Here is a 25,031-nt window from a genome sequence, read left to right on the forward strand (position 1 = left end):
CCCAAGTGGCCCACATGTCATCAGCGTGCCAATCACAGCACACCTGACTCATCAAACCCCAGCTTAGAGCATTTAGCGGCTCGAGTGTAAATATACACATACAAATAAGAGCACCTTAAACCCTGCTCAGCTCCTCACCTGGTGCTTCATGTGTCTGCCTTTTTAAGTGATAGAGTTGTTTTTGTTTGTGTGTTTGTTTTCTTACGCTCTCATTTAGACAACAAGATCCTCTCTAAAAAGGAAACTTCATCCAAAATGTCCTGATATATGAATGAATTTTAAGAAATCGAACGGAGACATGTTTGTTTTAATTCTTTTTGCGTATTTACCATCTAAACACATAAAACAACTCTGCAGTTCAGACTGTTTTTAAACCAGAACTTTTGAACTCTTTAGAGTTTGACTGCTTGGTTCATTCGCTTTGTTTTTAATCCACCTTTGTTTTCAGGGGGGCAGCGGGACAGATGGCAGACTGTCAGATATGGGCGACGGCGGGCGTATGGCTCTGGACAATAAAACGTCTCTCCTCAACACCCCCCTGCTCTCCTCCAGCCCCCGAGTATCCCGCGAATACTTGTCCGACTCTCCCTTCAAACACAGCCGCAAAGACACCAGCCTGGACGACTCGGAGCTTCAAACTGATGGTACACAAAAGCATTCTGGCGGAAAAGGACAAATAACGACCTCGAGATATCGCTAACGTGGGTTATTTTCTGTCGCCTGTCTCCTCACAGATAGCAGCCTGGATCAGTCGGAGCTGGTGGCCGAGCTCCTCAAGGAGTTATCCAATCACAACGAGCGCATAGAAGAGAGGAAAGCAGCACTGTGTGAGCTGCAGAAACTGATACGCGAAAACACCCTGCAGGTGTGGGACGAACACTTCAAGACCATCCTGCTGCTCCTGCTCGAGACGATGGGCGACAGAGAGGTACACACACACTCATTTCAAATCTACAACAACCAAATGAAAGGGGAGGGGAGAGAAAAAAAAAGCTAAAGTCGCTCACTTTTATCTTAAATCCTCTCTCAGCATGTGATCCGAACGCTGGCTCTGCGGGTGCTGAGGGAGATTCTCAGCAAGCAGCCCTGGAGGTTTAAGAACTACGCAGAGCTCACCATCATGAAGGCCCTGGAGTCTCATAAAGACCCTCACAAGGAGGTGCGTTTATCCACACCCACGCTAATCTGCTCACTGAGAAGCTGATTTTATCACAAAGCATTATCAGACCATGAAGCGGTGGTGCAGAACACTCCTTTATTTTATTTATGGATCATCAAAGCTGGAAAAAAGCTTTGTGATTATCACTTGGTCACGTTGTATATTCATATTTCTCTGCTTTTCTGTAGGTGGTTCGAGCAGCTGAGGAGACAGCAGCCATGTTGGCGTTGTCCATCAGTCCAGACCAGTGTATCAAGGTGTTGTGTCCCATTATCCAGTCAGCTGATTACCCAATCAACCTGGCCGCCATCAAGATGCAGACCAAAGTAGTGGAGAGGATTCCCCGCGAAGGCCTGATTAGCCTGCTGCCCGAGATTGTACCAGGACTGATACAGGTAACATGCAGCTCAGATATGTAACTGTTCATTTGGAGGATGAAAGTATCAGCCGTGCAGTATCGTAGTTGTCTGTCATCTGCTTTATCACACACAGCCTTCACGTTCATGCATAAATATGATTGTTATGAAGAACTGCAGATCTGTAAGTTGTGTTCTTCTGTCTGAACAGGGTTACGACAACTCTGAGAGCAGCGTGAGGAAAGCCTGTGTGTTCTGCCTGGTGGCCATCTATTCAGTGATAGGAGAGGACCTCAAACCGCACCTCAGCCAACTGTCCAGCAGCAAGGTAAGTTGAATTCATCGTAAACCAGCTCGCTAAAGATGTGTCGCTTCTCATCCTGGTCACCAGGATCTTTCTGTGTATACATTTCAAGCTCTCGTGTCAACAGGTTTCCACCAAGAGTCATCTTTTTATTTTAATTTTTTGTTCAGCTGATTTTTTTACTTTTATTTTTATTGCACAAAAGACAAGAGTGCGATAGTAAAGTGCAAACTGCATCGAGTACAGAAACAACTACAATATACTGCTTAATAACTTCGGCTGCAAAGACAGCAGCTAGCACAAAGCTAGCCAAGAACTTGGAGTGATTTTAAAGCTGAGTGAAGGCCGACCCGAGCCCAGCAGGCCCTGTAACTCAGGCAATGATGAGCAGTCAAGCTTGCAGCCTCTGTTTTTAAAGTGGCGATCACTTTGAAGTCTCTTGGCGCTAGTTTTCGTCTTTTGTTCGTATATGTAAAAACAAAGAGGAAGATTCTATGTGCGTCCTCATTTGTGTCAGTGTGTGGCACTGTGGCCTCAGGTTTTTGTATAATTCAGTTAATTGGTCATTGTGTGACCGCACGTATCAGGTTATTGTGCTGAGTAACTCAAAAGTAAGATAAGTAGTATAAAAAGTTACTTTCTCTGATGATTAATTACATAACGTAGTACATCAATTTTATGAAAAGTAATGAATAATGTATAACACGTTACTTTTTTTTTTTTGAGTAACGACTCCAGCGCTGGTAAATACAGATGTAGGTTCAGGGTCTGAAAAGTGAATTCAAAGCCTTTAACCTGAATTCTTTCTGAAAGCCAGCAGAGGGCGACTCCTCTGGTTGCAAAATATACTTTAGAATTGTATACAAGTGTATAAGTAAAAATGACACCTCTTATCAGTTCATTTGTGACCTCTGTAAATTGTTTCCTGATGTGGTTATGATCATAATCTCCGAGAGTCTTACTGGAAATAACATGAAGTGAACAGTTTACAGCATGCAGCGTCCTCAACAAAAACGCTCAAGTGAAGCACTCACATCAGGACACGGAGCCATTACAATCGCTACATCCATCCTTTATAAACAGTTGATGGCAACAACCATAAAAGATGAGTGATGAGTCTGTCAGCTACAGACTGATCTATTTGTGATGAATCCCAGGGCGACCTTTCAAAAACGGTCATGTGATAAACATTACTTGCCCAAATAATGCAGGAACCATAAACGCCACGTGTCAGCACGCGGTCGGCCTGCTCAGCTGGAGTAACTGCAATCTCGCCTTTTAGATTTTTAGCATCTCTTGGCTTGCACACATTATTTAATTCATGTTCTTCTGTTTTTCTATCTGCAGCTGAAGCTGTTGAATCTGTACATCAAGCGCGCCCAGTCCGGCACCACCGGCAACGAACCCTCAACCGAGGGCCTATAGGATACAGAGCGCCGTCCCACAGGGCAACTACAGAACTGCAGCTATGCCCACCCAACATAAACCATCTGTTCATGAGAACACAGCAACACAGACTGAGAACAAAGCATTCACAGGAGCAAACTACATACACCACACACACAGCTGTTAGGTACACACAGTCATCACACGTGCAGAGGAGAGTTGTAGTTCTGCTCGCCATTTCTTAGGATCCCTTCTGACTGAACTGAACCCTCAAACTCGGATTAAACTTAAACAGACATGCAGTCACACCCTCCACAGGTTTGTCACTACTCACTCAAGGATGAAGATATTAAATGCCCGTCCTGTCCGCTCCGCTCCATATCCACAGCACATTCCCTCTGAACAGCATCTCGAGGTCAACAGGAAGTGGTGCATCTGCATGGTTCTCATTTCCCTGGGCGGTAATATTCCTCCAACGGTGCTGTCTCCTCGTTTCCTTCTCGAACACTCATTAACTTGAGGGAGGGGGGCGCCAGGTAGACGGGAATGTAATTTTACATTATGTCATAGTTTGGATTTCTTTTACGCAGAGAGGTTTTACTGCAGTGGTTTTTAATACCCGGAGTTTTCTCTCTCACTCAGACGTCAACACGTGTTTCAAAAAGGTGCTGATGAGCCTGAACGGTACGACCGGCCGACCCCAGCACACGCAGCACTAACACGAGTCAAAGTGGGTCCTGCCTGCTCATAGTAAATACAGTACATACAGATTCCAAAGTTTAGGAGGCGTTATGTGCTTGGCTATGCATGAGACGAAATTTAAAAGATTAATAACTTTTTATTGGGGTCTGTTGTCAGACTGCTCTGACTGGGGTTTTAAATTAATGTGAACAGTGTCTGCCCCTTTCAGATAAATCCATGATGTCCTCCATTTCTCCAATCTCGCATCAGTTCTGGGCAACACGTGGAGAAAGATGGCTGCTTACTACATGAAGTATGACAGGACATGGCTTATTATCACATAGTGGATATGTATCTATATATGATATTAAAATGGAGTATCCAAATAACAGTGTCATTCAGGGGAGTTCCCCAGAGGGGGGGTGCACGCGCGCACCTGTGCCCATCCTTGTTTTATTTTTATTTTTTTTCCCCCTCTCTCACACACTTATTTTGTTTATCTCTGCTGAGAAATTTGTAGAAATTTATTATTTACAGCTCTGGGAAAAAAGAAACAAGTCATGTGTCACTTTTCTCCTGTTCGTGTCTTTCTTTCCTTCCTCTTCTTGTAACATTCTAGTTTTCACTGTTGTTTCCTCTGTGCATTTACAAAGCTGTGCTTACAATAAAATAAAGAACTTGTACAGATCACGATAAGCCCCGCCTCTCTTCATTTCTGCAGCATAAGAAAGTGCTGCGGTAAGGCAGTGAGCAGAAATACCGTGCATGGGTGGGTCTGTACCTCCTCACAGGAGTGTTGTTCATGCAATTCAACAGAATAGATCTATTAAATGCTAACAGAATGTTGCAGTTTATCTGATCCAGGATCAGTGATCAAACCTCTACAGTATCATAAATGTTTCGTAGTCCCTTAAAGAGTCCCTTCATCCCAAATTTACACAGTGTGACTGTGTCACAACCACTCAATTTCAGCAAACACCTCAGTATGAAAGCATCAAAAATGCAAAATTACTTTACTGATTAATATTTAGCAGTTATTTTATTCTAAAACAATTTTATTCTGAGCTGCACAGGTGATCGGTTTTATGTTTGTTTTGCGAGAAATTGGTGAAAATGTGCGTCAGGATTTTATCCTTGCTTTGACAAACCAATCAACACCAGGAGTTTAATTTACTGTCTGATAAAGCAGTGGGTTTTCCAGCTGTCGCTCTCCCGCAAAGAGCAGCAGCAGGTGGGAGATCGTGGACTTGTTAAGAAACGTTAAGAAAGTGGGCTAATCCACACATGAAATAAAAGATAACATTTAGGTCTTATGCAACATAGCTATTTGTGAAACTGGTGCTATATTTCATGTATCCATCTGTCCTCTGGGCTGTAAATTTAGGAACAGCTAAAGAGAGTCCCAGATACTGTCTGACCTGTAAAACCCCCTGGCCTTGCTGCACTCATCTACAACCTGCCAAGACCCTGCAGTTCATACTGAGTCTGTCCTCAAAACAATTCCCAACTTGGGAAAACATATCAGTTACACTGTTGAAGATGGATGTGGTATACTTTAGCAGTTTTACATACTTAAAATTTGCATTTTAAATCAACTCTTGTGTTTTGCAGGTAACAACTAACCGTGCTTGTTCCCTGGCTTGGAAATCTTGACTTTTTGACAGTTTTCTGCTTAAATTGGCTTTAATTTCCTAGAACAAGAAGACCTTGTTATGAAAAGTGGGTCTTATTGGTCGGAAAGGAAGGTTTGTTTTTAGACTTTCCATGATTTCCCTGAACTGGGGTGCATGTAGCTCTTGGGTAAGATACTAACCCCAAGTTATCTAACTCCAATCCATCTGTCGGAGTATGAATGTGTGGGAATGTTGGATAGAAAGCACTTGAGCAGGTAGAGTAGACAAGCGCTAAATGAGAATCAGTGTATTTACTGTAACGGTTCTTTTTGCAGGGTGAAATGATTGTTCAGCATACACCTTTAAGGACTTTAGTTACAAAGAAATACACAGGTTTGAGTTTATTTGGGATATTCTGTAAACCATATAAGGTGATGTGTGCTCACATGTCACTAATATTTGGTGAATGTCCCTTAGTGAGTCGCACCTCAACTACACTCTCTTGGTAAGGCAAGGCAAGTTTATTTGTATAGCACAATTCAACAACAAGGTGATTCAAAGTGCTTTGTAGGCAAAGTGGTAGGCATCAACAAGCTTCTGGTGTCTGGTATAGCGTTCATTTAAATCAGTTGGTTTCTTGGTAAGGATCTGGCTTTTAGGGCTCTTTCACAAATTTTCAATAGGATTGAGGTCGTGGCTTTGGGAAGCCTGCTCCAGCAATGTAATGTCACCCTACTTTATCTATTACAAAGCCAGTTGTCGTGTGTGTTTGGGATCATCCTCCTGTTGGAACACCTAACTGTCTTCAAGTTTCAACCATCTAGATGTTGATTTGAGGTAAAGTTCTAGCTAATTTGTCTAGTGTACTACTGGCAACAAAACGGCCCCAGAGCACGATGCTACCACCACGATGCTTGACACTTGGTAGTGTTCTTAGGCGTAAAAGCCTCACCTTTATTCCTCCAAATGCACCTGGTGTCATTGTGACCAAATAGCTTCAGTCTTTACTCGCCTGATCATTGCTTCTTTAACCAACACAGCAGTTTTCAGTTGTGCATTTATGTAACTAGAGTTACATGATAAATTTGCTTTTGGTGACACTAAATGTGGAACACATGAGTGATGACTGCTAAAACGGCCTCTGTACACCTATATACATACTGAATTTAAAAACATATTATTTATTACATTATTCAAATGTACAAGAACTGATTGATTTTTTTTTTATTGTAGTAATTACTGTATTCATATATTTTTAAACTGAAGGGGGGATTTTTTTTATTAGTTTTTTTTTTACAAGCTGTCCATTGCAAATCCTTCATTTAAAATGAACAAGTGTTATCCAACACTTATGCAACATGAATTTTAGTTCTGTCCATGCTAGACAAGTCAAGTTACTCCCTTGTGTTCTTTGATGTTTGCATATTTGGTGTTGACTGTCGTGTGTTTATGTCCATATTCTGAATTTCCTGAGTCAGACAGAAGGACTTTAAGTCATGAGGCGGGCCTCCCCTCCACCTCCACCTCCCTTTCAGGGCCAAAATAGCGTGTGTGCCCCACTCAGAAAACCAGACTTGAGAGTGCGCCACGTCCAGGGTCCGAGCGGTGCGTAATTATTGACCAGAGAGTGCAAAAGGTCTGCAGCCATCTTCTGTGGACTGGACTTTTCTTCTTGCTCGACACTGACATGAATGAAACACTGATCTCCCGTTTGGACCTCGTCGTCGGAACCGGGCCGAGTGGTGTTTATGTGTAGGAGAAGTGAGGAGAGGGCTGATGAGACGCGATGTTGTTCTGGCAGCCGTACACTGAAAACTTCCGAGCCCCCCTACAGAGACAGAACAGCGGCTATACGAGGTATCCGCTCATGTACAGCTCAAATGTAAATGTTTGGTTTAGTTTATATCCTCACAGTGTGGGTGTTTGGAGCAACAACAATACCTGTTAATAAATAACTCTCGGTGAAAAGGTCAGCGCCCTGTCGCTGTATTTGCATCAGAGATATAACATTATTTTTACTTGACACTGAGGGGTGTTTGCATGCCTACAGGGTTCATATTTTTTGACAGTAACGACTTTTTGTAGATATGTGTTATAGTTTCAGGGAGGCAGAGCGCAACTACAGTTGGACACAATGACGGAAGCTCGAAGGTTGCTGATTGGCTAATAATTCTGCGCTGGGCACAGAGGGCGGCCTCTGATTGGCTGGACTCAGTCTTTGGCATCCTTCCCGAGGCTGGCGGTGGCAGCCCTGCGGGCTTCAGAGACCGACAGTCTGTGTGCTGAGGGAGCCATGTTGATGCTCTGTTTTGTGTCAAACGCTTCATTTTGGATGGTTAACGGACTGCGTGTTAAAAATAAGGAGCCCCGGCGGTGATTCCAGCCCCGCGATGAGAAGAGGAGCGCGGAGTGGGATGGTAGAGGGAGCGCCAGAGGAGAGCCGCTCTTAGGTCACCGGACGTAGCTGAAAGCAAGTGAAGTTGATGCTAGTTAGCTTCATAGCTCGGTAGCAACAGCTGGTGCGGGGCGCTGCGTGGGATGCGGTGTGTGGATTAAAACGATATTTTTTCCTCCTTCTGCTTGTGTCGTTCTGCTGAACAAACGTCAGTCGGACTGTATGAAGACTCGATACTTGAAGCAACAAAGGCGCTGCTGAATTCAGGCTAGCTTGCTTAAGCTTCCTTTTCAAAGCTAGCTGTTAGCTAACATTAGCATGCTGACAATCAGCTCGGATCTTCAGTCACGACTAACTATTTACTCGCTGAGTGGGTTCTAAGTTACTTTCAGGCAGTCTGCCTGTTTTGGAGCATCCCTTTGTGCGAAAATAAACTCTCAGAACTCGAGTGGAGATATGGCAATGCATCCAGTCTCTGTGGAAAGCTACCGGTTCGCCTGCCCAGCTTGCCAGGGAGCGGCTAGCGGGCTAGCAGCATAACTTTCCTCTCACGGGTGTCATTCAGAAGCTGCAAAGCTCACTTCCTCTATAAGCCGACCTCTCGTACCTGAAGCAAGCTGGCGGCCATCCGAGTAGAAGCCGAGGACAAGGAGCTGGGGCCGATGGCCTGGGTGCTGAAGATGGACGACGCCACCATCGAGTCGGGGCTGGTTCACGACTTCGACGCCAGCCTGTCCGGCATCGGGCAGGAGCTGGGCGCTGGAGCCTACAGCATGAGGTTAGAGAGACTGAAGACAACATGCCAGTCCCAGCTTCAGTGGGTCGTTGGCAAGAACAGCTCTCTGAGTGTTAACATTACAGCCCCCCTGGGTGCGTTACTCCCTTTGTGTTGGGTGTTATGGTTTCTCTTTGTTTTGGGATTTGGACTCGAGCAGTCACTGCGGGGTGCCACGATCAGGGATGAAGATTAATTTCTCTAAACACACACAAAGGCAGGGAAGGGGACACGTGTCATACTGCCAGGGACAAAGATGTTTTGTTTTTGTTTTTTTTATCAGTCTGCACTGTTTCTCAATGCACGTGTATGCTGCAAGGACATGGGTAAAGTTTTTGTTACATCCAGGAAGTCAGGAAGACACTGTTCTGGTTTTAAGAACAGGTCTGTGGCTTTGTTTCTCATAATCAGGGTTATGTGAAAACAAGTGGCTGCACATGTCTAGGCGGATGGGACTGAATTTAGACTCTTTTTAATGGAGCTGTTCTAGGTTATAAATGAAATTGCTCAAGCATTTTTCCCTCCCTCAATTCAGGACATATATGCACCTCATCTTTTATCATTGAAGCCAGTATTTTTTTTCTGTTTACCTGCTCCTGACCTCTCTAAGCAGTGATCCATGATCATATGTTTTTAGTCTGAATATTTTAACTCTGACATTTTTGAAACTCTTGCTTTCCTCCTGAATGATTTTCTTCAGAAAATGTAGCAGCAATTTAGTCACTGTAAATACACTTAATGTATCTTTTTACACTAGCACACCATCATGTTTGGCCCATTTGTTTTTTTTTTGGGGGGGGGTGTGTGACTCCAATAGTATTGGAAATCAAAAATTTATTTATGTATTTATTTCTCATTGCATGGTTATATTTATCCTAAAACTGTTTCAGAGTTAGTTTTTCAATGACACTGACCCACAGCTTATAGCAGTCCTATGCTATAACCTTTACACTCATCTGATCTTAGTCCAGTTTAAATGTCTGTGCCCTCTTGTACCAAAGACCACCATCAACAGACCAAATAAGGGAGTGTCTTTTGGAATATTGGCATTCATCCCTGCAGTAGATTTCCAGAGAGCTGTAAGATGAATGCCAGCATGTGGAGGTTTTCAGGTGTTACTGGCCCAACCCCTTATTTAAACACATTGTGTTGGTTTTTGCCAAAATATCTCACCTGCCTGTACACGCCGAGGCTAATAAACATGCAGTCTAGTAACAAATTTTATCTTCATAGTTCTGGTTTTAATATAATAACAAGCCAGTTTTTCCCTGGTTTCTGGTTAGTCAGGTTATTCCAGCATTTATGCTGATGGTGCATATTTACACTGGCTGGGCAGCATTACTTGAGAATAATCTGTCTGCAGAGGATGCATGTGCATTTCCTGCAACTGTGCTGTCATAGTACATCCGACAAGGGGACGAGAACCTCTCTGGGGAAGCAGCTGAATGATGGTGTGAACTGTCACAATACCAGTACAGGAAAGGTTGAGACTTGCTGGTCATTTGTCATTGGATTTTCCTTTTTTTTTTTTTTGGGTGGGGGGTAAATAAATAAATTCCTAATGTTTAAAAGAGTCACCAAATATATCTTGAAGTCGATATGTGTGGAAAGACTGAGCTGAATAACTTTGTTATAAACCACCTGTTCAATTAGTAATTCCTAGTATGCGTGCACTGTTATGTAACAGGTTAATGGGAGGTCGTGATATTTGCATGATGAAGGCAAGCCCGCCGAGGGCATACATGTGCTTTATCTGCATCCGTCTGCTTTTAGCGTGTGTTTATCTGAGCATGACGTAGGTGTGTGCCTGTCGCTTATGTGTGTAAGCAAGATTACTGGTATTCAGGGGATGGTATGCATTGACAGTATTAGTTTGTGCTTCAGACATACTGCTGTCTGTCTGTGGTGCAGGGGTGGGTCGTGGGTGTGTTTGGAGTCAGCAGCTGATGGGAACAGAATGTCTCGGTGTTATTCAGTGGAACGAGCTCCTCAGATTTCAGGAAGCAGATGCAGTTTTCGTGGGCAGCATGGTTCAGCTGGGCTGTGGCACCCATGTTGGTGCTGCCTGGGCTCGCTCACTCTGCAGAGAAAACACACCGGCAAGTGATTGAGAGAAAGCGATACGGGGCAGGATAAATCTAGCAGGCAGCTCTTTGAAAGACTTCGTTGTTTTGAGGAAGGTGCTGCAGGAATTATTTGAAATTTGGTAAGGTGGTTTTAGTTTGGCTCCAGATTAGTTTTCCAGGTAATGAGATGCCCTGATCTACATATTTTTGCACAGATAGGACTTCTTTTTTTGCACATGCACACACTCCTCACCCTTCTCTGTGCCCTCATTGACACTCCCACAGCATTTGTCAGGGTGAGCCAAGTACGGGAACGTTGTCTACAGTGCCTGCCAAGCGTGAGAGATGGTATATGTCAGCAGCTAAGGCTATCTCTGGGTGTTTCTGTTCATTTATCCTCCTGCGGACTCATGCATACATAATTAGAGAGACAGTTTGATCGATGGATAGTCTTCGTCACTTATTCTAAAAAAAGGTGATCCATTGAATTATTCCACACTGTGACAGGGAAATATTGCCCAACTGAAAGTGACATATCAAGAGTGAAGTGAGAGTGTTAAAATCACACAAACATTTGAGAGAAGGTCGTCAAGTACTGATGCATAAATACACGATTTCCTTTGCCTTCAGGAAGGTCACAGTGATTATGTTGTCATCAGGATGGAGCTCACATGGTGCTGGAGATTCAAACTAACTTTGAGACAAAAGCTAGTTGAAAAAAATTGAGGCCAGTGCCAAGGAAAATACGCCAAATCAGCTCCTAACGGGGAAAACGTATCGCTCACAACTGTTCTTTTGTTGTTTTTTTTGTTTTTCCCTCGCTGACTTGTTTGTCTCTCTCGCCCCTCCTAGTGATGTGCTGGCTCTGCCAATCTTTAAGCAGGAGGACTCCAGCCTCCCTCCTGAAAATGAGACCAAAAATCCCCCATTCCAGTATGTGCTGTGCACCGCCACCTCGCCCGCTGTCAAGCTGCATGACGAAACGCTCACATACCTAAACCAAGGTGAGACCTAAAGAACGGCAGGTGATTTTGGGAGGGGGGGGTTGTTGACCCGGTTTTACACGACCCAGTTTGTGTTGCATGGCTGCCTGTCAACAATCCAACGTCAATAAATAATGAGCGCATTAATTTAATGCATTTCGGTGTGATCACTGTAAAATGAAACTCTTACTGATGTGAATGCCAGCCTCGTGTGCCCTCGACGTGACACACTAAGATCTGCCTATTACTGAAATGTATTGTAATGCACGTTGAATGCATAACAAGACGTTATTATTCCAGGTTATTTAGCATATCAATACACACAGTTTTTATTTATTTATTTAAACACAGCTCAGGGGCCTTGTTTAAAGGTGGTTTGGTCATACAGACGAGATTTTGTGTTTTTTCTTGGAAAAAGTTGTTTTGTTTTTGTGTAACACTGTACTGCCCTCCAAACACTCCATTACCCCCACTGACTTTTACTTTCTCAGTGCATTAATAATGATTATCTGTCCAACTCAGTGTTTTATTCGCTTGTTTGTTTTTTTTGCCTGTAATTTTTACTTTAAAAGTGCAAGATTTACAAGTTAACTTACTTTTTTATTAGAATTGTTTTGTATAAAAACAAAACCAGCAAAGTAAGAAATTCATCATATGGTCTAAACGTCTGTTTCTGCTTCACATATAACAATAAAATATTCTAATAAAGCCTGTGAAGGAGTTTGATAGAGAGCAGGGTCAGGTATTTTCTGATCGTTGGGGTTTATATTGCTCATATTGTAGCGATAGAAAGTACCTTGAGGTGACTGTTGGTGTGAAGTCGTGTTATATAAATAAAGCTGGATTAAATTGCATGTAATTAAACTGGAGTGAGCATGAATAAACAAAATACCTGAGCGGTGTCTTCACAGGTCAGCCTGTGCAGTGTGAGCATTTGTGCTAATTTTTTAGGAAAGACGGTTTACTTTGGCATGCATGTGTTTTTGTCTGTTTCACACAAACTGAAACATAAACCACTGCAGCAGTGACACAACTTTATACCACACTGGGGTGATTTTACAAAACTTCAATCAAGAATTAAAAGGCAAATTTACCTTCAGGTGTGATCATTTAAAGAGTATAAAATGCAAGTGGTCTCCACAGCAGCACTCAGAGGATTCTGTATCTACTTTTTTGTGTTTTTGGTCTTTGTTCCTGGAAGTTTGATAAGGTTAAACTCTGTAACTACAGAGTCGATAGGCAGACCAGTGAGAGAGTCCAGGATTTATGATAACGTTTTGTTTGCATAGCACTTATCACAACTAGCATTTCAAAGTTCTTTACACAAAGTGCAATAAAACACAGTCATGTGTAACTAAACAGGCAGGAGTTGGAAGTTAAACCATAACAATAAATTACTAAAAGAACGTTGGGTTTTTTGTTTGTTTTTTTTAAAAGGACCTTAAATGTGATAACATCAATATATAATGCTCACAGTAAAATAATCAGAAGTTGTAACAAGTAATCCAAAAATGAGTTTTAGTGCCATTAAATCCCAGTATTGAGTGTTTCATCAGAGGAACCATTCCTGCAGTGTCATTCATAAATTTACAACAATAATAATGAGCCTGTACCTTTTTATTGAGTGTGTTAAATTCAAATATGTATATACTCACTGTTCCTTGTTAAATCTTTCTTTTTTTGTTGTTGTTTTGTTTTTTAATGTTCATCTACTCTCACTCAGGCCAGTCTTATGAGGTGCGTATGTTGGACAACAGGAAGCCAGGGGAGTTACCGGAGCTCAACAACAAGATGGTGAAGGTGAGAGGATCCTCACAGCTCGAGGACAATCATGCATCTGTGTCTGTAGACAGGACACTTTATATCTAATGTGTGTGTCTGTGTGTGTAGAGCATAGTGCGAGTGGTGTTTCACGACCGTCGGCTGCAGTACACAGAGCACCAGCAGCTGGAGGGATGGAAGTGGAACCGTCCTGGCGACCGTCTCCTTGACATCGGTAAAGATGCCTGCCGAGAAATGTTTGCTTAGACTGTCCCGTTCATGTGTGTGATTTGTAACTCAAATATCTGTGTGTGTGTGTCTGTGTATCAGATATCCCCATGTCAGTGGGCATTGTGGAGCCAAAGACTCACCCCTCCCAGCTGAATGCTGCAGAGTTTCTGTGGGACTTGAACAAAAGAACTTCTGTGTTTGTGCAGGTAACACTCAGACATCCTCTGACACTCATTCAAACCACAGAGAGACACACACACATACATCCTCTCTCTTTGAGCCACCTGCTCAGCGTGCTGCTGAATTTCCACATCAAACACGTTTTGACTTCATCGTGTCTACCCGCCGTCTGCAGGTGCACTGCATTAGCACGGAGTTCACTCCCAGGAAGCACGGCGGAGAGAAGGGCGTCCCCTTCAGGATCCAGATCGACACGTTCGCCCTCGGAGACGGCGGAGACTACACGGAGCACCTCCACTCTGCCTCCTGCCAAATTAAAGTCTTCAAGGTGCTCACTCAATCTTAAACAGGGCACGTTTGAAACTGTGCCAGCACTCACCAGTTACATCTCTTCTTCTCTGCTTCCTGTTTAGCCAAAGGGGGCAGATCGCAAGCAAAAGACTGACAGGGAGAAGATGGAGAAACGCACAGCTCAAGAGAAGGAAAAGTACCAGCCTTCTTACGATACCACTATCCTGTCAGAGGTCGGTACAGGGCTGCTGTGAACTCCTAGGCTTTATGTGACTTTGACACTAACTAGCTTATAATACTAACAAGCTTCCAGGTTCAGTTCTTGTTCATAATACAAAAGACTCCATCACTGCCAACCAGTCTGAAAATTACAATGCTTTGGATTTAAGAACTAACGAACAGCAATAACTTTATTCAGAAAGCTGCTGAAGTCATATAATCCTCTTAATTCGTTGGCCGTGGTTTCTCACTGTTTCTCACATTCAAGTGTATAAATGTCAGGGACTCTGAAACAATCAGTTACTGCGTTTTTAAACCTCAGATCATCAAAAATACGACAATCGCGTTGAGCCCAAAAATAAAAACCCTCCTTTGATTTATTTGGGGGGAGGTGGTCTTTTTTTTTTTTTTTTAAATGTAAAAAAATCACAAATGTTTTTCACAGTGGCACAGATTTGATGTCACATTAGTTTGCCAGGTGTGTTTAATGTTAGGAGACCCGTGTTTGTTCACACGGCTGTCATCTTTCCTTCTTTCCGCCTCATTTGTTCACCAAATCAGAGGCACGCTGCTGCTGTGAAACAACAACCGGATAACTGGTTAGTATTTCTGTGCCCAGCTATCAGCTAGTCGACTTGCAGCACACAACTGAAGTGGATTTTGTGTCACTTTGTGTGGTTTTTCCATATTTTCTCAGATACTGAACAGACTTTTATTGTCAGCTCAACTGTTTGTCTAGACCAATGATTCCCAATGTGTGGGCTGCAACCCCCTATGGGGTCTGAATGGGCCACAGCAGGTCCAGTGTGCCCAGTATCCCTCCTGCACACGTTCAGGCGGTAAATGGATGGGACCGTCTAATTTTAATCTGTGGAGCGTTTATACGACTAAATCCTGCAGGATGAGAAACATATTTCTATTTTACTTATGTTTTATAACCAGCTAATAAACTTTTGGCTTATTTCTTATTGGATTCTGTAGGATTACATCTTTTTAGGGTTATTTTAAAATCAAAAGTGTTTCTATATTAGAATCTTGTTTTGACTTGTTTTGTAATTCATTTTAAAATTGCCATTATTTATTGTTATTCTTAATTATGGGGCTTTTTTTTTTTTGCTCCTGAACTTTTTCTTGTCACTAATTGTAAAGATTTTAATTTTGAAACTAAAGCTGCTGATAGAAGATCAGGTTCAACAATTTCATCACTGGAGCATGAATAAATGAAAGCACAAAGGAAATGCTTTGTTAGGTATGTGTGACCATCAGTTGGGCGTTTTTACTGAAGGTTTGGGCGTGCCACTGAAAATGTTTATGTTTCAAATGAAGCTGCAGGGGTTTTGAATTTTGGGAATAGCTGGTCTCGACTAAATAGTTGTGTTAATGTGACAAAAGGGATTTATTTTAATTTGTTCTAGCTGATTATATAAGTGAGATTGTTCAGGGTCTTCTCATATCTACACCCCCCTTAAACATCACTCACATTTGACTTGCAATACAGTACAGCGAGGTTGCCGAGCACCTGTACAGCAGTACAGGTGCTCGGCAACCTCGCTTTTAAACAAGAATATAACCAGAATACAGCCACTGTTGCAAAGAGATGCATCACAGACGAGGTGTGCCTATAAATTAGACCACAGTCTATGACAGTCAGTCTTGAGTCAGACTGACTGTCATAGAGACAGGTTACCTCCCATTCAATCACTTTGCAAACAAAAAGTCACCCAGAGGTCAAGGATGTCAGACAGTCGGCCCTAATTGGTAGCTGCAACTACTTGCAGCAAAAGAATCACCGGCTGATTGATGAAAGTTTTCCCAGCGAAAAAGAGGATGTCGTTCTATTTTTACTGTAGTGTGACTGAGTCATAAAGCATAACATGGACAAACTGTAAATATAACAAACATAAAACCACCTATGTCAGAACATCAGTTTTCTTAACACCTCATCCAGTTCAGGGTTTTGGGGTCTGGAGTCCTTCCCAGCTGACATTGTGGGCGAGGTGGTGGTTCTCCCCAAAGATCGCCGGTTTGTCGGAAGGTTTATATCAGAACATGCGTAACATTTTAGCCGACATTCGTCAGCTTCCCCAACAGCCAGACGGGTCTGTTTCTTCCATCAGTAAGGGCTGGCCAGCCTTTATTTATTAGCATCAATCATGCTCTGCACCTTTTATCAGAGACCCAGCTTTTAATTCATTTTCACTGTTGCTGCAGTGACATAACTTCTCGCTTGGAGGAAAATGGTTTGCAGTTTGTTGCATAAAGAGGAAAAAAACCACTTTGAATCTTTTGCAGCTTGTATTAAAATCAGTTAGTAATGAAGTCTAAAGAATTGCCTTTTATCAAATATATTACATTTATTTTGTGAAATAGTGTCTCTGTGACTTTTCGGTGTTTGGCGGGTGAGGGTGAAACTCTCCTCAGACTGTTTTAAAATGCGCTCAAATGTTATTGGACTATAATTACGGTGATAACCACACCTCTATCTGTTCCCCACATATCGAGTTGGAGGTTTTAGTTGTTTGTGTGATAACCACTGGCTGGTTAATCTCTGCTGTGTGTCTGTATGTAGACGAGGCTTGAGCCCATCATAGAGGATGCGGGCGACCATGAGCTGAAAAAGTCCAGCAAGCGGACACTTCCCGCTGATTGTGGCGACTCCTTGGCCAAAAGAGGCAGTGTAAGCATCCTGCTCTGCTCTCCTCTTCCTCCTCTTAATCACTCCACACACTGTCTGCCACCTTTTTTAGGACCTATTGTTGATTAGTGAGGCCGTCAGTTGCTGTTTAGGGGATGTTGTACTGAACTTGACTTTAGGCTAGATGGAGCTAAATGTCTTTCACTTGTTGTTTCTGTGTAGTTTGAGCTGCTTGTATCAATAAGTGCGCTTTCCACAGTGCTCTCCTTGGCCAGACAACGCCTACACCAGCACCAACCAGGCAGCTACTCTCTCCTTCGCCTCCACCCCACTGTCGACCTACACGACCTCCTCAGTACTGGACAGGTACCTTGAAAGTGTGTGTGCGTGAGTGAGAGAGCTTTCTGTTTTTTAGGTAAAGTGTATACTGGTCTTAAATCAACGTCTCTGTTTTCCAGTGACTCGTCCTCACCCAATCACCAGGCAGACCCTGGCAGCCATGGCAACTCGGAGGTTAGTGAAAAGTGACACACCTGCACGAACAGAACAGAGGTGTAAGAGACTCGGGTGTAGATGATGACGTAATTGATTGCTTTGCCGCGTGTGTGCTGAGTCACTGTCAGGCTGTAACGACTCGGCTGAACAGTGCAGAGGCGCTGTTAATGGTTTTAGTAACATTTGTTCTGTTCTTGAAATCGCAAATTAAAACGTCTGCTGTGACGAACACCTGCTGCCGTGTCACATGATACGTTTTCCTCCCTTAATGACACAGGGTTAAGATTTTATTGAGTTTCAGTAAGTGACACAATCGCAGTACCGACTGCTGCTGTGGTTAAATCCATGTTTGTTTCTGATGAGCAGCAACATTTATTCCAGCAGATATTTAGATAACTTTTTCTGCTGTTATTACCTTTCATTTGAATTCTCTCCATGAATTTGAGCTGCATTCGAACATTCAAAGCGTATTTCCTCCCATTTATCTGCCATTATATCTCTGTGTAATATGAAATGTAGTGTTTTCAGTTACAGAGAGGAGAAAATGGTGTAGGTGACTGACGAATGTCTCACCTCCACTCTGCAGTTGAGTTTGGATCCATGACTTTTTTCCACTCTTTGTGTTTTATTTGAAATTGTCTTAAGTTTCTTTTCCACTAGCGTCTGCTCGATTCAACTTTACTCAGTTTTGGTCATTTTCTATTGCAAGTCAGTAAAGCTCAATGTGGGTGGGGTTGTTATAGCGAGGTGGCTCTTAACTCCTGTGATGCTAAAACACAATGGAGGACATTGAGGCGTTGATATACATGTTGCTAAACTGATGTTAAATGTCTGCACCGCTTCATGTGTCGCCATTTCCCCCGTTTCCGGCTTTCAAAAAAGGCATCACTCATGAGTCATCCAGTGATGTCACTCCTGTGCCAATCAGTGTCATGCAGTCTGTTGGCGTCATATTTGTGGTACCAGGTACTACCACCTAATATAAAACCAGGGCTCGCAAAATTTCAAAATCCCTGGTAGCCCTTGGGGCAGGCACTTTTCAGTTTTTGGTAGCCCAAAATAAATTTAAGTAGCCTAAAAAAAAATAAAAGAAAATTTTGATTTATGTTTTGTTTCCTTTACAATATTATACATTAATCTAAAAATATTTAAAACACAAATTACAACAACAAATTACAATCATCAACTCAAATATTTGGTTCTAATTGAACAGAAATTTCTATGAACTTGCAAGAACTGTGTAGGACATGAATCAGTCTGTGTCAGATTCTGAATTGGAAATTTCCACTGAAATCACAGGTAAGAGGCAAGTGGAACCAAGATCTAGGACATTTGCTTTTTGAAGTTTTCACTCTTTGCGATTTTGCGAGCCCTGAAAACCCTAAAAGTCGAGCTGGTGGTTCTAGTGGAAAAGAGGCTTTAGTGCCCTCAGTTTTAATCCAAATATGGTTTAGCTCAGTAGGGCTGAGTTGTGTTAATGTTTCGACCCCCTGTTTGCTCCTCTTTACAGCAGTTGGGCCCCACTGCCTCCATACAGGACACACAGAAGTGGCTGCTGAAAAATCGCTTCAGCTCCTACACACGGCTCTTCTCTAACTTCTCAGGTATGCACAGGCAGGTTGTCAGACACACAGCGTGGTCAGGCGTGGTCATGATGTTGAAAGACGTGCGCGTGTATTAGAAGTGACCAGATGTCCTCCCTTTTTATTTATTTATTTGTTTTAAGGTTCTGATTTGTTAAAGCTAACCCGGGACGATCTAGTCCAGATTTGTGGGCCAGCAGATGGGATCAGGCTCTTCAATGCACTCAAATCCAGGTAGGTCACACATGAGTGGCTGCTTCTGGTAAATACAAAGCAAAAAACAAGTTAAAGAGAGACAGAGACATAACATGATGTCACCCACAACAAAAACACAGCGAGTTATCTCCCATCATGCCAGCTCCAGGCTCTGTGATACACCACCCACGCTGTTTTCTGTGTATGCAGGTCAGTGCGTCCCAGGCTGACAATATATGTCTGTAAGGAGTCCCTTCAAGAGAGCCCCCTGCTGGACAGACACAGCACTAACGAAAATGGAGAACACTGTCTCTCCTCTGGTTTACACGGTAAAGACGAACAGATGCTGCTGATATTAATCAGGGACCAAATGCCGTCTGTGATTATTATCATGACCGTGAAACCGGTCTGGTGTGTTTCTGTGCAGTGTACCATGCTCTGTATCTAGAGGAGCTCACAGCTGCAGAACTCATCCGCAAGATGGCGTGCGTGTGCAGCATTCCACTGGGAACGATCAACCAGGTGTACCGACAGGGTCCTACAGGCATACACATCTTGCTAAGCGACCAGGTACACACACACACACACACACACACTCACTCTCTCTATATTTTGAGTGTCACATTCATGGCCCTGAAAGACTCATGAAGTGGAAGTCTTTAATTAAAAAACAGTGGAATAAATGGTAAGTGGGTTGGTGCCCTGCTAGTGCACTGAGAGCATTCACACACACATGCGTTTAACCTCTACTTTAAGTACTTTCTAACAATCTCACTCACACACACACACACACACACACACACACACACACACACACACACACACACACAGACTGATGCTTCAGGGGAAATTTGGGGTTCAAGGATACTCACAGAAGACCCACTCTACCTCCCAAACCACAGTCCACCCATAAACAGGAAAATGCCTCACTGTGTGCTTTAGTGGACATGGTGACGTCCTTTTCACTCAGCTTTCAGGATGTACAATACCTCCACAAACACCGTGCTCAGAAATAAGGCACCATAGAAGTTGTGGGTTTGAGATCTGGTTTAGTGTAGTGGTTTACACATTTGCCTAACAAGTGAAAAATACCCGTGTTGAGCCGAGGAGTGAACCACCAACCCTTCAGTTATCGATGATCTGCTCTGCCTCCTGAGCTACAAACACTCACAGCTTACAGAGGAATAACCGGGCGCCATCATCTTATTTGCATGTTGTTTATGGGCTCTGTGTGTGTCACACACACTGTGTCGCTCTTCAGAGTCGGACCTGTGTGCAACCGAAACAAACCTTTAACCTGCTGAGAATGTTTCATGAGCTCCAGCGCTTCACCCTGTTTTGTTTTTTTACTTCTCTCCCACAGATGGTTTACAACTTCCCTGACGAGAGCTGTTTTTTAATCAGCACTGTCAAAGGTCAGCAGTCTCTGCTAACAGATAGAAAGCCACAACCTAGATCACTTTTAGACGAGGATGTAATGTCTCCCTTCACTTTTCCCCCTCTCTGCAGATGAGTCGGGCGAAGGACTCCATCTAATCTTGAAGTAGTGAGGAGGACAGATGGCATCACTAATTCTCCACCCTCTGTTTTGGAGCTGAAGCCTCCCTCTGTCCATCCCTCTGCCTGCCTCTACTCTTTCCCTCTTCTTCCTCCCTGTCTCTCTAAGCGATAGCTCGACGGGAAGCAGACAGACTGCGCTAAAGCCATGTAAATGTTAGAATCTGACATGGGTGTGTCCACTGTTTCATATTGAAAACATTATTAACGAAGGAGATTTAGTTCAAAGAAGAGAGACCGGTGGGATGTGGGATAAAGGGGGGAAAGTTAGCAATGTTCTATGTATTTTTATTTTATTTTTTTATTTTATTTTTCTGTCTTTTGTATGGTTTTTGTGTGGAGATCGGAGGGTGGCGGCTCCGGGAGAGGAGTGGGGGTCGGCAGGAGAAGGAAAGCGTTTCCTTATTGCTCGTTGCCCTTCCTTCACAACGCACACAACCAGCACTAGGCCAGTATTTGGTAACCTGTACTGCTGAACAGCATGCGATCTCATACTAACTCGCTTAAAGGAGAATCCCACCGTGCCCTGCTTGTTTAACATTCTCGATGGGTTTGTCTTAATAAACCATTAATTAACCAACCACGTATTGATCAGCCAAGCTTGGTAACCCCCGGAAAGAAACGGGTGTTTTGTAGATGTTTTTTGTTTTTCTTTGACTTTGTCAGACTGACTGCTTTCATTAACTCTCGTCTCGCGAAGTCGTCCTCAGTGATTTACAGCCATATCTCTGTGCTGACGCGACGTCACGCCCAGCTTTCCCGATGCACGTCCTGTTTATTCTGAGCTTTTACTCATTTTACTTCGTGCTTTATTTATGGATCAGCCGTTTCTTTCATTGAATTTACGTGTTTCTGGTGCCATACTGGCTTTTTTTTTTTTTTTTTTTTAAATAGAGCGATCTTTAACTCACATTTACACACACACACAGCGCATACACTTCATATTTGACTCCTCTGCTTTGTGTACTGACTTTGAAACACTCGTTCAGAGACATGTGATTCTTGGCCGTTTGTGTGCAAGAAGGAAAAACAAAGCAAAACGACGAAACCTCTTAAGAAAACAGTCAGCCTATCCTAAAACCTCCTATCATGGGGACCAAACAGGCTTTTAGATTCATCGGCTTTTTTTTTTTTTTTCTTTCTGCCTGACTCTGGACACCTTAGAAGCATTAAGAGACGATTAAGTCAAATTTAGCAGCATTGCTTGTGCGCAAAAGTAATAAACCCTCTGTTCCAGGATCTGCTTTGCAAAGAAAAAACACCAAACACCCGCTATCTCCTGGTTTCAATAGTCTTATTTCTGGAGAGGAGAAAACCTTCACAGCACCACATCCACCTTGTATTTTTACGTAGCTGAATGCAGGAAGTCGTGTCTTTCGAGCGCCCTTATCTTTGAAAAAGTGACGGGAAGCCTCTCACTGCTCCTGGGGGTTCAGTTAAGTCGACATAATGATTTTTGGTACACGGTGTTTCAGCATTTTTGAAGTGCGTACACTTGAGCGTGTCAGTGTCTGAATGTGTGTGTGTCTAAGTGTGCACTCGTATCATTTTTCTTTTCTTGCAAAGACTTCATTATGTCAGTTTAAAAAAAACAAAAAAAAAAAAACAACAAAACTTTTTTCCTGTTGGTATAATGAAACCGTGTTTTAGCTTGCTAATGTAGTAAAGAGCATGTGGAAGATGGGGGAAGGTAGGAAATGGTAATTTTTGTCAGTGACTGTAACCCCTCTGTCTTTTTCCAGACGTTAGAGACCAAGCCTGCACTGAAGAAATTCACAAAATTCAAGCTTGATGTGTAGTCAGTAGTCCTACTGCCCCTCCCCTCTTCTTAACCGAGAAGGAGAACAAAATAAATAAAACAATGTCGAGACTAAATAAAAAAAAAAAAGCTTTTGTCTCCCCACACGCCAGAGCCAGGACTGTAGCTCTTGTGGTGTTTTAGGAGGACGTGAGCGCCGCAGCGCAGTAAAGCTGTGGTCATCAGCTCAGACATTAATAGAGCGAGTCCGGCGAACTCTTGAATAGCAGTTTTGGTCCGCTGAAGGCCTGACCGCGTGACTGTCTGTGTGACTGTGTGTAAGAGAGTGCGAGCTCGAGAGGTGACCACTGTTGATGTACAGTACAATGTCTGATGATGATGATGCTTATGTACACAGTATCATATGCTGGAGATGTACACAACCACGTGCTGGGAATAAATGATTTCATAACTTTGTCTGGTGTCCTGCTTTATTATTACAACTGTAATGGTGTTTTTGAGACCTACATCATCCCTTTATCTTTTTTTTTTTTTTTTTTGTCTTTTTCAACCAAAAACTAAACTTTCAAAATGAAAATAATGGATGAATTAAAAGTAGTGGGTTAATTTGTTTTATTTATTTATTTTTATTTAGGTTTGATAAACACCTTTATTTTAAATTGAGTATTCTGGCAATTATGTTGTTGTTCAGGCATTAGAAAGATTAAAATGATGGTCAATGATTTATAACTTAGACTTCATAGATTTGCAAATTTGAGCTGCTTCCTTTAGGGGTGACCACTGTGAATATCTGCCTCCGTCTCAACTTATCCAAAGCAGCATCCTGTCACAACAACCCTCTGCAATGTCCTCCTTCACTACATCCATGAACCACCTCTGTGGTCTTCCTCTTTAACTGCTGCCTGGCAGCTCCATATTTAACATCCTTTGTCCAGTAAATCCACTATCCCTCCTCTGCACATGTCCAAACCATCTTCACCCTTGTCTCTCTGACTTTGTCCGCAGATGGAACAACTTGATGGTCCCTCTGATGTCCTCATCTCTAATCTTGTCTGTTCTGCTCACTCCCACATTAAAGTCTCAACATCTTCAGCTCAGCTTCCTCTCTCTTTATCAGTGTCACCATCTCCAACCATACGTCACGTCAGGTCTCACTACCATCTTGTAAACCTTCCCTTTGACCCCTGCTGATATCCTTCTGTCAAAAATCACCTCTAACATCATCATCAGTAAGGCCAAGGCATGCACACTTGCAGACACAGACATTATATAGACTCCTTTCAAGGTTAGGGGTGAGACATATTTTGCTCCTACCTGCATAAGCAACAGTTTTTGCAGAATGTGTTCCTGATGTTCCACAGATAAGCGCGAAGAAGATGATCAACAGGAAGCACCTGGCGTGGAGACTGAAAGTATCTCTTTGAGTGTGTTAAAGGTCATCAACAAAGAATTGTGGTGTGCCTTTTGTTGCAGGACAATTAAATGAGGCGCTGCATTGACTCATAGTTTATCAAGCAGATTGTGAGCACAAAACACCTGCCTGTGAGCCCCCAAAACAGATGTTTAGGACCCAAAATCATGCAAACTCTGGTTTTCTCTTATCAGAGGCTGTATCACACCTGGGCTGAGGAGTGAATATAGCAGGTGCAAATTAATGACCAAACCAGACAAAAACCCACATCAGTGGGTATACATTCTGGGGGATATGCCTATCCTCAATAATCACCTTTACTGACAAGTGTTTGCACATAACTGTTTCGCCATTTTGGTGACAACGTAGAAAATGAAGAAACAAAAGAAAGGATACATGAAATTATAGAAAATAGAATTTATAATGTGTAAAATATTCAGTGCTTTTATAAAGTCGCGCTGTACAGTTTGTGAAAACATCCAAATGTGCCTTGGATGACACCTTTTAGCTGCTGCGGTTTGTGGATTTCTCTGCTTTCGGTTTTATCTTTAGTAACCCAAAGGTTTTGGAGTTGAGATCGGGTGAATCGGATCCTTTCCTTCTCTATATTATCTCTCCTCATCGTTGTGGTTCAAATTCATGCTCGTTTTATTTAATTTATTTCTAGGACTGTGCAGGTTGTCTCTTAGGTGTATTCCAGTTAAGTGTGATCTGGCCTTCCCGGGCCCTGTTTCAGGAAGCCGGTTTAGTGGAAAAACTGAGTAAGTATACCCTGAGTTAACGAAAACTCTGGGTTTTCGGTTTCACAAAGCGAGTTCAGCTGAAGCCTCAGTGAGTCACTATGACGACACACGCCGTGAAGCTAACCTGCCCCCTAGCAGGTTTACTACAACTAACCCTGACTGACCCCGCCTCTTTGTCGGAAACCTGACAGCAGGAAGTGTCAGACATGGCGTGTCCCTTCCTTGAAGAGCCAGTAGATCTTGAAGCCCAAAT

At 42.9% G+C, this 25,031-nt stretch overlaps 2 protein-coding genes across 40 annotated transcripts in view; both read left to right on the forward strand.

The window, feature by feature from the left end:
• Nucleotides 1-4,576, forward strand: part of clasp2 (cytoplasmic linker associated protein 2) — a 65,728-nt gene extending 61,152 nt beyond the window's left edge. For all 36 annotated transcript variants that reach the window (XM_012918245.4, XM_076879655.1, XM_076879658.1 and 33 more), the window contains 6 exons: nucleotides 449-644; nucleotides 735-928; nucleotides 1,031-1,159; nucleotides 1,348-1,554; nucleotides 1,727-1,843; nucleotides 3,167-4,576. In XM_012918245.4, the coding sequence (XP_012773699.2) occupies nucleotides 449-644; nucleotides 735-928; nucleotides 1,031-1,159; nucleotides 1,348-1,554; nucleotides 1,727-1,843; nucleotides 3,167-3,244 (921 nt within the window). In that variant the 3' untranslated portion in view covers nucleotides 3,245-4,576. The remainder of the gene's footprint in view (nucleotides 1-448; nucleotides 645-734; nucleotides 929-1,030; nucleotides 1,160-1,347; nucleotides 1,555-1,726; nucleotides 1,844-3,166) is intronic.
• Nucleotides 4,577-7,046: 2,470 nt separating this feature from the next.
• On the forward strand, nucleotides 7,047-23,080 carry ubp1 (upstream binding protein 1). Of its 4 annotated transcripts, none has more exons than XM_012918279.5 (16): nucleotides 7,047-7,356; nucleotides 11,588-11,739; nucleotides 13,442-13,518; nucleotides 13,609-13,714; nucleotides 13,810-13,916; nucleotides 14,066-14,218; nucleotides 14,304-14,414; nucleotides 16,970-17,077; nucleotides 17,295-17,401; nucleotides 17,494-17,548; nucleotides 19,041-19,134; nucleotides 19,257-19,347; nucleotides 19,519-19,637; nucleotides 19,736-19,878; nucleotides 20,672-20,723; nucleotides 20,818-23,080. In XM_012918279.5, the coding sequence occupies exons 1-16, from the start codon at nucleotides 7,286-7,288 to the stop codon at nucleotides 20,853-20,855; spliced, it is 1,584 nt and encodes a 527-aa protein (XP_012773733.1). In that variant the 5' UTR covers nucleotides 7,047-7,285; the 3' UTR covers nucleotides 20,856-23,080. The 4 variants fall into 4 exon arrangements, with proteins under 4 accessions (XP_012773733.1, XP_012773734.1, XP_004548094.1 ...); XM_004548037.6 differs by lacking the exon at nucleotides 7,047-7,356 and adding an exon at nucleotides 7,727-8,672; XM_076879632.1 differs by lacking the exon at nucleotides 7,047-7,356 and adding an exon at nucleotides 8,742-8,764.
• Nucleotides 23,081-25,031: the final 1,951 nt, after the last annotated feature.

Source organism: Maylandia zebra, linkage group LG22 (assembly GCF_041146795.1).
Source record: "Maylandia zebra isolate NMK-2024a linkage group LG22, Mzebra_GT3a, whole genome shotgun sequence".
In the NCBI taxonomy this organism is placed as follows: Eukaryota; Metazoa; Chordata; class Actinopteri; order Cichliformes; family Cichlidae; genus Maylandia; species Maylandia zebra.

Excerpts from the sequence above, each read along its gene's own strand:
- ubp1 (XM_004548037.6), top strand. The coding sequence starts at position 8,557 with ATGGCCTGGGTGCTGAAGATGGACGACGCCACCATCGAGTCGGGGCTG. Across the intron at positions 13,917-14,065 it reads GAACTTCTGTGTTTGTGCAG|GTGCACTGCATTAGCACGGA; the intron begins GTAACACTCAGA and ends CGCCGTCTGCAG. Across the intron at positions 19,135-19,256 it reads GCTCTTCTCTAACTTCTCAG|GTTCTGATTTGTTAAAGCTA; the intron begins GTATGCACAGGC and ends ATTTGTTTTAAG.